Source organism: Habropoda laboriosa, unplaced genomic scaffold (genome assembly GCF_001263275.1).
Source record: "Habropoda laboriosa isolate 0110345459 unplaced genomic scaffold, ASM126327v1 scaffold36, whole genome shotgun sequence".
Lineage (NCBI taxonomy): Eukaryota > Metazoa > Arthropoda > Insecta > Hymenoptera > Apidae > Habropoda > Habropoda laboriosa.
Window position 1 is genome coordinate 83,947 of NW_017100155.1, and position 14,027 is coordinate 97,973.

The window sequence follows — 14,027 nt, forward strand, 5'->3', positions numbered from 1 at the left end:
GTTATTACATTTTTGTTGCATTTCCGCTTCGCTGCACTCGTTTCCTCTTTTCCCCTGACTTTCCCACGAGAGATGTCTGAGTGATCGATGCGTTCTTCGAAAAAAGATCAAGATTGAAGAGAATACGTTTCGCCGGTAGACTTCAAGAGGAGGAACTTTTTTGTCATTTACATTTACTTTTCTCCAAGTCGCACGAAACTTCTGTGTGTCTGATCTGCCAATCCGACGTTCCGTTTGTCACACTCTTAATACATATTCAACTACAAATTCGTTACTATACTCGTAATTTCTATCGGCAAGAAATTACAATTTCATTGTACTTGACACATTGCCAACCGATATGGCAGAGATCTACCATTTTCCACGGTATTATTTACACCGAACGATATTTCAATCTCATGTGCAATTTAAAAAGAATTTTCTTCCACAATATTATCGATGTAACGAACCATCGTTCTATTGTACATTATTAATCTTCTCAGCACGGCATTCTTTATCAGTTTTTCGAGAATTCATCGTAGCAATCTGTGACACATCCGTTCAATTCCAATTCGCTCGGTCGGTAATGTGTTAAAATTAAGTAAAAGAAAAAAAAAAATTAGCGTGAAATAAATTTCCTTCAGTAATATTTTGATATGAAATTTTCAGAAATTTTCTCGTTAGAATTTGTTTCGTTAATACATAAACAAGACTCACCTGTTTTCGTGTTTTTCTCATTGTGAATCGTCAACGAACTTGGGTTCCCATAAACAGAGTTATTCATTTCCGCCATCAGCTCCCAATCTGTACAGAAAATGGCATTTTATAACAGTTTCTCTAGGGACTCTGCGAGTAATAAATTTCTAAAAAGCTCAGTCGGTAACTTCCTTTTTTTCTTTTAACCGGCGTATATACGTGGGCCGTTGACGGTTTGAAACGTTCGTTGTATAAATAATAAATCGCGGCCATTCGACTGATGGTCGAAGTAGTAAATTACTTTCCTTAAAGCAGCCGACAGAAGTTAAGCCGCTTTCGATATTCGCGTGCAAAGTGAAGGCAAACACATCAATGAAGATCAAGAATACTTTCAACATTTTCCATAATGCGAAACGTTATTTATTTATTTCGGATTTTTAGCTCGCTTCCACGTGAATGAATTAAAAATTCAAGCTTCTTTAATAATGCTTAGGAAAGTCTTACTTCCAAGTACGTCTTGGCTATTTTTCCGCGATTTAAAGGACGTGCTTCCTTTACGTGTTACACTAATACTAGTTGATCAGAAGATGTTACTACTTCGGTAAAGCTGCGTCTACACTGTGTAACAGAACAGTGTTCTAAAACAAACTGTCTTACAACTTTGTCGTATAACATGTTTTCATAATTTCTTACAAGATTACATTTTTTGGTATTACAACACCAAGTCTGTATCAAGCTTGTATTCTTTCCTTTCTTCAACTCTCGCTGAAACTGTTCAATCGACATTCGATATCTTTTTTCTAATTCAGTTGATTCGGAAAATTTTGGCAATTGTTTTCATATGTAATTACCTATTAAGTGAAAAGTGTGCTTCGTTATCAGTGTTTCACGAATCCTGATGAAGTGAGCTGTAACGCTTACGAAACGTCGGAATACTTTTTCCATAAGGACACGGCTCACATCAGGAAACCTCCATAATAATTACCAAATGAAAAATGTCAACTTTCTCAAGTAAATATAAATTTCGACGATCGCACAAAAATAAATCATTACACAGTAGAACTGTGGAAAAGCGTGAATTGCGTATAGAAAATAAACAAACTTAAATATTCATATTTCCACACTTTTCGATTACCCAAATTTTCAATTCACAAATCTACCAAAACCAACCAAAAATAAATCAAAAACGATTACACCACAGAACTGTACAAAAGCATGACTTGCGTATAAAACACGAAGAAACATAAATGTTCATATCTACACTTTCTAATTACCCAAATCTTCAATTCTTCGAAAACCAACCAAGAGTCAAAAACAGTAAAAGCAACCTCTTCACTCGTCGAGAAAATTGCTCCAACTCGCAAACAAGAATAAGTGCAACAACCTAAACTAAGTATTAAAGAAAAGAAGCGAAGAAAGAAGATCCAACATCTCGAAGAGTAGGAAGACTCTCGAAGCTCCATCGGGGAAAATGCAAAGGCACGCGAACCGGCTGGTCCAGGCCCGCGGGATAAAATATTATTTTCCCCGCGATTAAGGTGGGTTTATGAGCTCACCTTTCTTCGGCATCTCTGTGGTAGACGGGCTGGGGCTGGTGCTCGGCGGCGTGGACTCTGCAACGAAAGAAACAAGTTTTTATTTTTAATTAAAGTTTCTTTCCTGACGGTACGTAGGCGCGTGGCCCGTTTAAAGGGAACTCTCCCTCTTCAGAAGAAGAGGATGGTTGGTGACCAACCGACGATGCAAACAGAAAGACAGAGGGTTGGTAAGAGAAAGCAAGCTTGGAAGCTGCACGGACCGTTATGGATCGCGCCACCTGTTACTAACTTCGCCCTCAAACGTATTAGCCACCGTGCCGGCCAGGCCGACCAAACTCCAGATCATATTTTACGCGCCACGTACCATCGCCCTCTCTCTCTCTCTCTCTCTCTCTCTCTCCTCTTCATCCATGTCGCCCCGGTGAATATAGTTGAATAATTATTCCTAATATCGTCATTCGTCCTGCGTGGCTCTCCGTCTCGCGTCGTCCGTTAGGTATGTCCGCGCCGCGGATTTAGCGGTAGCTGCACCTGGCTGCGCTAACTTCCGTGCTACTGGCCCAGTAAGCGTGGCTATAAGGATATTCTAACGTTTCGTGTAATACTCTGTTACACTACAGGTGGAATACGGAGTGTTTCTTTGACTAGGAGGAAGGGTGAGAGAGAGATGTATAGTCGATGGAAGAAATATGGGGTGTCCCAGAGGAAGGAGGGCATTTAAGTATCTCCTTTGTTTTTAATGCTATGAAAAATGGGTGGAGCATGATTTAAATGGTAGGAAGTGAGGAAAAATTTTGAGGGACCTAAAGGGGATTTTCTGCACTACGTCGACAATTCCTTTACTATTTTCCCTTGTCGGTTTCTCTTTGTTGGGTATGGAGGCCCTGATACTACAAAATGATATCCAAAGGAGAGTACCATTGAGAAAAAGTTTTTGTTTGCTCATTTTGTCATCTTTTTGTTTTTTGTCTTACTACGAGGGTGGATTGAAAAGTTCGCGGCCTAAGTAGGAAGAACTGTTGCTAGGTGCTTGCAATTTTTACGGTGTAATCTGTGGTCATTTGTGTACCGACTAGAGCTGTTACTTAAGAGATACACGGGTACCCGTGAAATACTCGGGTAATCAGAAAGTACCCGGGTAAATAGAAATTATCCGGGTATCTCATGAGATGAGACCGCTGAGAGTAGATATCTATTATTCCTCGACTGTTTCGGCAGAGGTTTCAAAACAATATTGTGTAGGGTACAGGTGCACTTTGACACGTCGGCATCGTTGCATCGCTGTCGCGACCGATCCGCATTTGTTTACCCGGGGAACCACCAGCGGTAGTGGCCACCGAGATTTCGACTGTTTTATGTACATATTCGAGTACTCGTGAGATACCCGGGTCGATCGGGTTATTTTCATCTACCCGGGTATCTCAGACACCCGGTTAAAAGTAATAGCCCTAGTACCGACGTACGAAGTTTCGTGGCTGTGTCAGTTTTTTGTTCTCTTTTACAGCTGGTGAAGAAGGGGTGTTTACAGCGACGGAGAAGAGACGAATAGAAGCGAGGAATGATCCAGTACCTGGTGACGAAGGACATCGCCGCAAGGACCTTGAATGATTTTCGCAAGGATTTCGAATAATTTTTGCAAGGTCCTTGAATGATCTTTGAAGCGAGGTCCTTTATCTTCAGGTATTGGATCGCTGTTCGTTTTCTAATTTTGTCCATCTCTACTTCATCTACTGAAAATACCTCTACTTCACTAGCTCTAAAAGGGAGAAAAATGACGACAGAGACACGAAACTGTATACATTAGTATACAATTAATTTCATATTATTCTTAGCTGCAACCCTTCATACTTAGGCCGTGAGCTTTTCAATCCACCCTTTTAGTGTTCAGGGTCATCTGATTAAGGCATATTCAAATGTGTTTTCTCGTCTGCTACAAGATGCAATAGAAAAATATACACGTTTCAACAAAAAACTTTCTCCTACGCGATATTCCCCTTTGGAAATCATTTAAATTGTGCTACAAACATTTTTCATAACGTTAAAAGCAAAGGAGATATTTGTGGCCTCCTTCAGCTGGGACACCCTGTGTAGTGTTCGATGATTTCTGACTTGGGAGAAAATTTTGTAATAGTTGCTTTCTAGGGCTTTCACGTCAATTAACCCTTTCGCTGTTGAATGAAAAGATGACTCTCCGCAATAAAAATGCGAATTCTTTTTTATGTTTGAAAATATAATACTTCAAAGTACCATGAAACTTGCAAAAAAGAAAAAATAAATGGTCATATGTGGGTTTTTCGTATAATTGTGTGGTACATTTTGAAGAAAGGAATAGCGGACAGTATGGAGTACAGTGTATCTTTCCCTTTAAATGTGCTGATAAAATAAATTTCCTTACATCAGAGAAGATTTTCGAAGTGTCGATCATTTGTATCACTGAAGTCACGTGGACAAGTTTTGAATTTTTTTACTCACTCTGTATAAATTATCATAGAGTATGTTAAGGCGTAAAACTAATTATAAGTAAAACCATTGTGCATATTTCACCTTCTTTGAATGTATAGCAACGATTGCCCCTTTTGTAGTAGGATTAAGAATTTTACCTCGGCTGTGTTAATTTTTATTTACCTTGGCCGAGTCAGGGCAACTAATAAAATATTACCTGCTACGGTTAAGGCATGGGGAAAATCCGACACATGCCACTCGAAGGTACTTGCAGTACCTGAGGGTCACGGCGGCTTCCCCTACCAAATTAAAACCACCAATCAGATATCGTCATTCCCATTTTCACATGTCCGCATTTATTATTTAAGCACGAATTCCTTCAAAGGACGACAGATTCTAAAAAACTATCAGCTATTCAACACAGAAATTATTATCACCAGTCTAACGCGTCTTTCTAATTCAACAGTTGTAGAATAAATTTAAAGTGTTATGTATACTCGTGACATCATTCTTTCACCACCTTCCAGTATCCAATTTCAACAAATATTCAATCGTCATTAACGTTGACGTTTGAAGTGAGCATACGCGAAAGCCTCTCTTTCACACTACAAATTGTTAAATTGCTCATGCCTAGACAGAGTATTAGAAAAAAAAACGAAGAAAAAATTAAATGTGTTTTAAGTAGGTATTATTGGAAAACAGACATGCGCGACAAATACAGATTTAAACACCGTATTCCATCTTTCGTAATTTGAGTAAGGAGAACGTAACGCGCCCTGATTCGAAGAAACGTGGCTTTTATCGAGGAACGTGAGAAATTGAATGGTAGTGACCAAAGATCGTGGAGGAAAATCGTTAAAATTACTCGGTTGGAATTCAGCGTCAGACACGGACAAACTAACCCGCTGTCACAGTGACGCGTTCACCGCGAAAAAGTCATCGTTATTTGTCACGGACGGCTGAGCGATTGCCCGTATGTGGAAGGTGCATACCAGCCAGATACTTGCACGCTACCGAAGGTAAGTAGGATGGGATGACAAAGTGTGCTTCTTGGCAGACGTGTTTACGCGCCTGGACATAATGCAAATATGTGACCGTACCCCTTTATTGTAGTATCAGCTTTAAATTACTTCCATGCTTGTCTATTTCATGAAATTCCTCCAGGTACCATGCTGCTCAGCTTTCCTTTGCCCAGAGTTTCTCCGTTTCTTATTTTTCTATAGTTTGTGCAATTCATCTTTCAGACTTTTTATGGTAAATATCGATCACTTTATTTTACCTTCAGCATAGATTATTAGCTTAGCTTATTTCATGAAATTCTTCAGTTTCTCCATTTTCTTTTTCATAGTTAGTGTAATTTTCCTGTTAAAGCTTTCGATTCGTCTTTAAAATTTGTCATGGTAAATATCGATCACTTTATTTCAGCCTCAGCTTAAAATATTAGCTTAGCTTATTTTATGAAATTCCTCAGGCAGCACGCTACTCAATTTTCCTTTGTCCAGAGTTTCTCCGTTTTTTATTTTCATCCATTTTGTACTTAGTGTAGTTTCCCTGTTAAAGCTTTCGATTCAACTTTAAGATTTTTTAAGATCCACTTTATTCTCGCTTCAACTTAGAAGTTTAGCTTAAGATTCGAAAATATCTTCCTCTTACGTTAATTTTCCACGAATTCGATCGCTTGCATCAAGAAAAATTACAAAATTATAAAGAAGAATAGGAGAACTTACTGTCAAAATTATGTCAATAAAAAGTAACGCTTAATTTCAGTTAAAATCCAAGGAACAGAAAATTTCAGAATAACCCACAATTAAATTAGCCTATGATCTTCCCTGAACATATGTATCACGTAGTTACACTTCCAACGATCTACAGTAAGCGTCGAACTTTATTAAACTTGTTGAATCAACCTCGAATTGATTGTTGACGTTAAATTAGCAAAAAGTTGAAACTGTCTACGTTTGAAACTTCGAAGCCCTAGTACAACGTGTCTGCAGTTGGAAATATGCTTTACACCTTAAAGTGGGGTAGAACGTTTTGTTTTACTTAGCGTGTTTCTCGAGGGGATGTAAATAGTTCGTCGGTGAATAAGGCTTGAATTCTTGCTTGGAGTTAGAAGTGCCTCGATACGTGCCGAGCCTGCGGTGCTCATTAAGGACAATCTATTTTCGAAGTCTTTTTAGTTCGCTGCTCAACAAATTCATCGACATTCGCCTGACAATTCTGCCTGTTCGATGTTTAATACAAATAATTTCGATATTAAAATCGATAATTGTTAACCATTTAACTATAACACTGCCGTTCATAATTTTTAAGCTAAGTATAAGTATTATACACTCTCTGTTATTGTTCCGTCGCGCAGGTACGGAACGCATGGGGTCTTCGTTGACCGGGTTTATGGCACGCTCGCACGAGAAGGTTATTTTTGAGAACAAAGACGCTTCGTGGCTCCGCGAAAAAATAAGTAATTTCTTACAGAACAATGCCTTTAGAATTTCGACTTTTCCGCGTCCTCAATAACCGAAGACGTGTCATAAACCAGGTATTCTGAAGGGTCAATCCACACGCGCGTATAACGGCACATTCGGCCGAGGGTTGACCTGGCGGGAATTTCCGACGCGTCACCGAAGGACAGCAAGGATTCCACGCACCCGCGGGTAGGGCTCCACTCCTTCCAAGGAAATGCGCGCTAAGGGCGCAATGGAAGGGCACGTTGATTGGTAATTTGTGCGTACGTGAAAAACCAATCAGCGTGCCTTCTTGCACTTGGCGGGGGAGTCACTGCGGACTCCAGAAAAATTCGGCAATCGAGAGACATTCGCAAGGAGTCTCTCGTGTGAACAACACATTCTCCAGCCATTCAACGAGATACAAGTAGGAGTCGCGATCGAATACTCGAGTTTAAGACAAGTCGTCAATCGTTTTCGTGACGCACTCTAAATTTGCTAACGTTCCGAGCAAGACAAATTTTTGAACTAGTTACCCAAGATTAATTTGGCGGGTAACAGTCGTGAGCGCGAACATTTTGAATAACCAAAGGAGAACGCGACGCGACAGTTATAATTATTTCATAATTCGCGTCTATTCCTAAATATTTTCTAATTTTTCGTACTCAAGGTGCGCGTAAAGGTCACGAAATTATACGTCACTGGATAGGTCTTGACCTCAGCTATGACGTCATAATGATAAAAATATGTATTCTCGTCTAAAAAAACACGGATGACCTTGAAATCTCGAGAAATATGATCTTAAAAAAAATTTTCTACTTATCATAATATTTGCCCCTTCGAACCAAACAATGTTTTCCTTCAACATTTTTTCATATTATCAAAAACAAGTGATATATTCGAGGTGATCGAGATACCTCTTTCAACCTGTATAATTTAAATTACATTTCTTCTCCAGAGTTAGTGTCACCTTAAAATTTTTTTCTTTCATGGTTTTGGAGATATTCAAGGTGATAAGATAATTTTTATTTCTTCCCCCTCTATATACATATATATATCTATTAGGTCTATGCAAAAGTTTCCACCCCTTTATTTTTAAATTTGAATTTACTTTTTATTGTATTCATAATTATTTGTCATAAGGATGCTAACAAGACAATAGTACTGTATTCAGTATAAATATCTACTGTGAAAATTTCAATAAGTGCCGTCGATTTACAAAAGCGGTAGAAACTTTTGCACAAACCTAATTCTTTTTCTTTCCCTCCTTCAACTACACCCACATTTCTCAATCAAAGTACGTCGACCGTCACGCTAATTAGCTCAACATCGCGCAATACTCGATGCACAATCCGAAACAATAACATTCCCCCCCGCTAAGAAGCGCACCAACTAAGAAAATTTCCCCCATTCAACGATACATAATAATCGCTTATTCCGTCATTCTGAAATCATCCCTCCCGAGGCGGACAGGAATAAAAGGACTACAAAACGAGACGAAACCAAACGAAACTCTCCATTAATCCTCAAATAGAGGCGCGGAGAAGGCAACAAAACGAACGGACGCTGTAGACAGGCCAGGAGCGCGGTGAGGGAAATTATTTAAATCCTGTTCGACGCTTTCAATTAATTTTCATCCAGAGCCGTCGCGATTATCGATCTCGCCCGCCCCTTTCCACAGAGAGAGAGAGAGAGAGACGGCCGCCCGTCGTTTTATTATTCAGAGAACGTTTCGCGAACAAATTAACGAGTCCGAGGCAGCTAGAAGAAGAGGAAGAGGGTAGGTATGTCGAGGCCGGAAGAATATTTTCGTACGACACGTCGTCTAACGTCATTACCACGGAATATGCATACACCTATTACCTATAATGTCAGAGCGTTCGGGGCACGGAGTTTGGCCGCGATATCATCTTTCCCCCGGCATTTGCCGTGTCCTTCTCGCGAATCTCTGTCGTCGTTGAAACGACGGGGGTGGCTAGGTCCCGTTCTTGGGTTAACAGCGCCCCTTTATCGCCGGGGAAATCAATTGTTAAACGGCGTATTATTTAGTCGAACGCGCGACCCACTTTGTAACCGGCCGCGAAAATTGCACCGATTTTCGCGAACAACCTCAGATCGTACCGGCCGCGTGTTGAACCGTGATAAGCCTAAGCGACGCAACAGGAGGACGTTACTTTACGATTTCGACACACCTAACTGTGTGTATGTCACGGTTGGTTGTTTCTTTTTTTACTGGAAAGTACGAGATCGTCGATAGGTGCACAGTTTCTTTATCCCCTCTGGTCTCGAAGAAATTTCAGACATTGCGGATAATTGCACGCTGTTCCGCGTTTCTTATCCGTCGTGACCATCGTAATTGCACGGTTTTTGCGGGTAATGATCGATACGATCGTTAGTCTGGTTGGCGAAGATTTTCGAAGTTGTTTGAGATTACTTGTGGTGGTGATTGAAAAGGTAGATTCGATGGTTTGAAGGGGAGATTGTGGAGGAAATGTGGGACGAGTGATTCATGATTTTCGAGGGATTCTGGTTTTGAGCGGAGCGAGAAGGGACGGTTTTCTTTTGTTCGATTTCTCTTTGGCTGTCTTTGGTTTTAGGTATTAGGTTATTAGGCTGTGTTGTAATCGCCCTTTTCTACTTTCATACGAATGAAATTAATAGAAAATCAGCGAATTGTTTGATTTTGAGACGAATTGATTTGAAGATTCTTGATCGGAGAAGGAACGATCCATGATTTTTCACGAATTCTGTTGGAAATGTAGAGGAAATACGCGATTAATGATTCACGATTTTTGACGAATTCTGTTGGAAATGTAGAGGAAATACGGGACGAATGATCCATGATTTTTGACGAATTCTGTTGCAAATACAGCTCTTATTTTCGACTGGCGCGAAAAGGAACGTTCTTCTTTTGTTTGTCTCTGGTTTTAATTATTACATTATTACCCTGTGTTGTAATCGCCCTTTTCTACTTTTACACAGCTAAAACCACTATATCGTTTGATTTTGAGAAGAATTGATTGGAAGATTCTTGATCGTTCGAAAGAAGATTGTAGAGGAAATACGCGATGAATGGATCCATGATTTTTGACGAATTCTGTTTTCGACTGGCACGAAAAGGAACGTTTCTCTTTTGTTTATCTCTGTCTTTAGATATTACGTTATTACACTGTGTTGTAATCGCCCTTTTCTACTTTTACACAGATAAAACCACTATATCGTTTGATTTTGAGAAGAATTGCCTCGAAGATTCTCGATCGTTCGAAGGTGATTAACCTTGCCCTGTCCGTTTATTTCGTTTTTATACGTTGATAAGGTAATCGTTTTCTTCAAGCACAGATTTCTTCATTTAGATGAGCGCACCGTGTGCTGTGAAACGAATTGCACGGCTTTTTATGGTAGTCTTGTTTTAAGATACATTAGCGCGATTAAACAGCACGCTAAATGATTGTACTTTAGATCACGCGATGTTTTCGATCACGAAGGGACGGAACTGCTTTCCTTTCGAAAGGAAAAACTTGCGAAGGAAACAGCGCGCGCTCAAGTAATAGACTGGATGATGGTTGAATTTTTTAACGTGTAACAAAAGAATTTAATTTATATTCAAAACTCCAATTTTCTTTTGTATGTAACTGTAATTGTCGTTACATCTCATATTTTATTTTTAATTCTTCCATTACGTTGTTAATTCTGTGAAAAATTATTCGATACAAATAACAATTCTTCGTTTGGTTTTATATTTGTAAAGATTATAATTGTAACTTTCTTCAATGCGAAATAAAACACTGTAATCGCGGAGTGTTCTAAACGAGGAGTATTGGGGTAACGAGGATACCGATAACGGAGGTTCTTCTATTAAGCAGCGAATCAGAGATTTCTACAGCGAAAGTGTACAATTTCTTTGAGAGAAATCTTTACATCCTTAAAGGTATAACCTTAGGTAAATGTTTGTCTCATTGAAACAGAATTTTACTTAATATTATCGATACTTTTCAAGGAAATATAATTAATAGCTACGTTTTGATATTTTTGTTCTTTGATAATTTGTTTGCGAGTAAAAATTGAATATCGAGATAGAATGTGCTTTGTAGGTAACCTACATTCGTGTGATATGTGCCAGAAACTGCATCGCGAGTTACGTGAATTCTATCCAAATGCGATCTACCCCTCAATTTAATTTGATAATAAAAATTAAGGGGAGTTCTAACCGTGTGATGTAAAATAGCGTGGCGAAAGTAATTTTATTTACTCTTATCGTTGACATGAACAGAATTTCTGAATTTTTAGTATCCTTAATAAAGGTTTACAGACACCTGTAAAATGAACAATCAATGAAACTCGTACAAATTAATTCAAAAGTAATAAGTATAATCATAGTCATCTTCGCTTTTAACATCGTTATCACAAACGAATAATTTCCTTAGGAAAATTGTTCGTTATATTATTTTCCCTTTTCATTTTCATTCTTCAATTATGAGGCAATGACATTTTCAGTATATGCAATATAGTACTCCCTCTGTCCCACAATAATAGTAGCAAGTGAATATTTAAAAGAGAATTATTTGCGAATGCAGCTGTAAGATATGTTGTAGCGCAAAATTGCGAAGCCTTCAATCAAAATCAATGTTCCATGACATCTGTCATTTGTTTTGACACATCTTTCACATTTTTAGGTCAACCTAATTACCACGAATTATAACTATTTTTCTAATTTCATCCGCTGATCGAAATCAACTGTTTCATTTCAGTTGAATATCAATCCATTGTAAAAGTAAGATGAAAAAGAGAGTTTTCAAGCAAAGATCGAGTTGCGATTGGGATCGATGGCTCCAATAATTTTAGGCTCACGCATATAGGGAAAGCAAAGCATCGCAGCCAAGGGATCCTACCTACAAGTTTAAAATGCAGTAACGAAGTTATTGAAAAGCCCAGAAACTGTCTGAACACTCAAAATAAAAATTAGGAGTAATATTTTTAATTTATTGCTTAATTTAATCTAGTTTTTCGATAATAAATGTTGCGTTCTATATTTATTTTCTTTTGCTACTATTATTATGGGACAAATTAAATTCATCAACTGCTACTATTACTATGGGACAGAGGGAGTATTAATTTAGCACAAATTAAATACAATTATTCAGATAAAATATCAAATATCAAAATTTCGAAGAGAAAATTTTAAACCTATTGCTTGCAGAAATTTTTCAATAATGAAGCAATGAAATTTCCATTACACGCAATATAGCATAAATTCACCACAAATGAACCTTCTTTCAAGCATTTCCAAATATCAAAATTTCTAAGAAAAGAATTTAAACTTATTGCTCACGGAAATGTTACAATTATTTCTCTAAATACTCGATTCTCTACCTAATCAACTAACACGCATGCAATCCTCACTTCCATCTACGAACGTTCAGTGGCACGTGTTAATTACCAAAACTAGCAAAATCACTGTTCTCAAAGCGCGATAATCGATGGTGCGGCTCGTATGAAATCATCACTCTCGACGATTACCGCGCGGATTATCGAATTTCAAGGGTAACACGTGCTCTCGTTTCCCGACGCATAGATATAAATAGGCGGAGAAAATTCATTTATCACTTTTGCAAGTCGTCGATGGAAAGAAGAGGCATTAGAGGCTGTGAGTGAACGAGAAGGACGAAGAAACGGGAAAGACACGGGAGAGAAGGCTGGCGAGTGCGAGAGAAAAGGGGACCGAGAGAAATAGAGCGAAGACTTCCCATTTTGTACGTGGCTGAGTGGCAGACGGGAAGGAGAGGAACAGGGTGGTGGGAAAAAAAAAAAGACAGAGAAGAAAAGGAGATGGAAAGGAGGAAAGACAGACAGAGAAATATATACAGTCGAGCAGAGACTTTTCACTTTTGATTTATCGCGCCAACTTTTATTTCTCCCGGGAGATATTAAAACCCGTTGTCCCCGGCCATTTAACTTCGCCCAACTGATTGATGATTGGGACCAGCCAACGCGTCCGTTTCTTTCCGATCCCTCATTAGGCGCGATTAATCAGTTTGCGTATCCTCGAGCGCGTAAAAACACCTGCCAAACGCTTCTCTTTACATTTGCGTGGTGCTTATACGATTGAAGAGCCTTGGGAGAAAAAGTGATAAGGGTTGTTTTTGTTCTTGTGACATTTCAATGCATACGGATGTATTTTTTTATTGTAGAATTCAGTTCTGTATTTAGAAATGTGAAAAATGATGAAAGTTTCAAGTTATTGACATTTAAGTAGTAATGATAATTTTGCGGGTGAAGTAGTACGGATGATTTTAGGATCAAATTAATTTTTTTAAACGGAGTGCTGTATATGTTTCTTTTTTTTTCATAATATGATAGCGTTTGTTGAAACGAACTCAACGATATAGCACGCTGTAAGTCATTGCAGAAATTTAGATACACAGGGTGTGTCACATTTTTCTGAAAAAACTGCCAGAGCATAATCTACAAGTGAAAATAAGGAACAAATTAGAAGAAAAATTAGAAAATAGAAGAAATATCAGAAAATAGAAAATCAGAAAACAGAATGTAGAAGAAAAATTATGAATTAATTTTATTATGAAAATGAAGAGTCAAGGGATGAAAGGGTTAAGGGTCCATTTTTTTGATTGGGTTGATATTTAAATACACATAGATCTATTTTTTATTGTAGAACTCAGTTTTGTATTTAGAAATTGCCATTTAACCCTTTCGTTCAATTTTGCGTTTAGAAATGAGAAAAAAGATGAAAATTCCAAGTAATTGCCATTTAACCCTTTCGTTCAATTTTGCATTTAGAAATCAGAAGAAAGATGAAAATTCCAAGTAATTGCCATTTAACCCTTTCGCTGCGGCGCTCTTGAGATAAAAAGCACTCATTGTGCACTACACAAAGCAGTTATTGTTCAACACTAGCATATGGAAATTTCGA

General features: G+C 38.3%; 1 protein-coding gene across 1 annotated transcript in view; it reads right to left on the reverse strand.

The window, feature by feature from the left end:
- Positions 1-696: 696 nt before the first annotated feature.
- Positions 697-14,027, reverse strand: part of LOC108575991 (lachesin-like) — a gene marked incomplete at its 3' end in the record, with an annotated part of 73,462 nt that continues 60,131 nt past the window's right edge. Inside the window, exons 3-4 of the mRNA XM_017938934.1 lie at positions 2,232-2,288; positions 697-783 (exon numbers count right to left, since the gene is read on the reverse strand). Coding sequence (XP_017794423.1) covers positions 697-783; positions 2,232-2,288 — 144 coding nt within the window. The remainder of the gene's footprint in view (positions 784-2,231; positions 2,289-14,027) is intronic.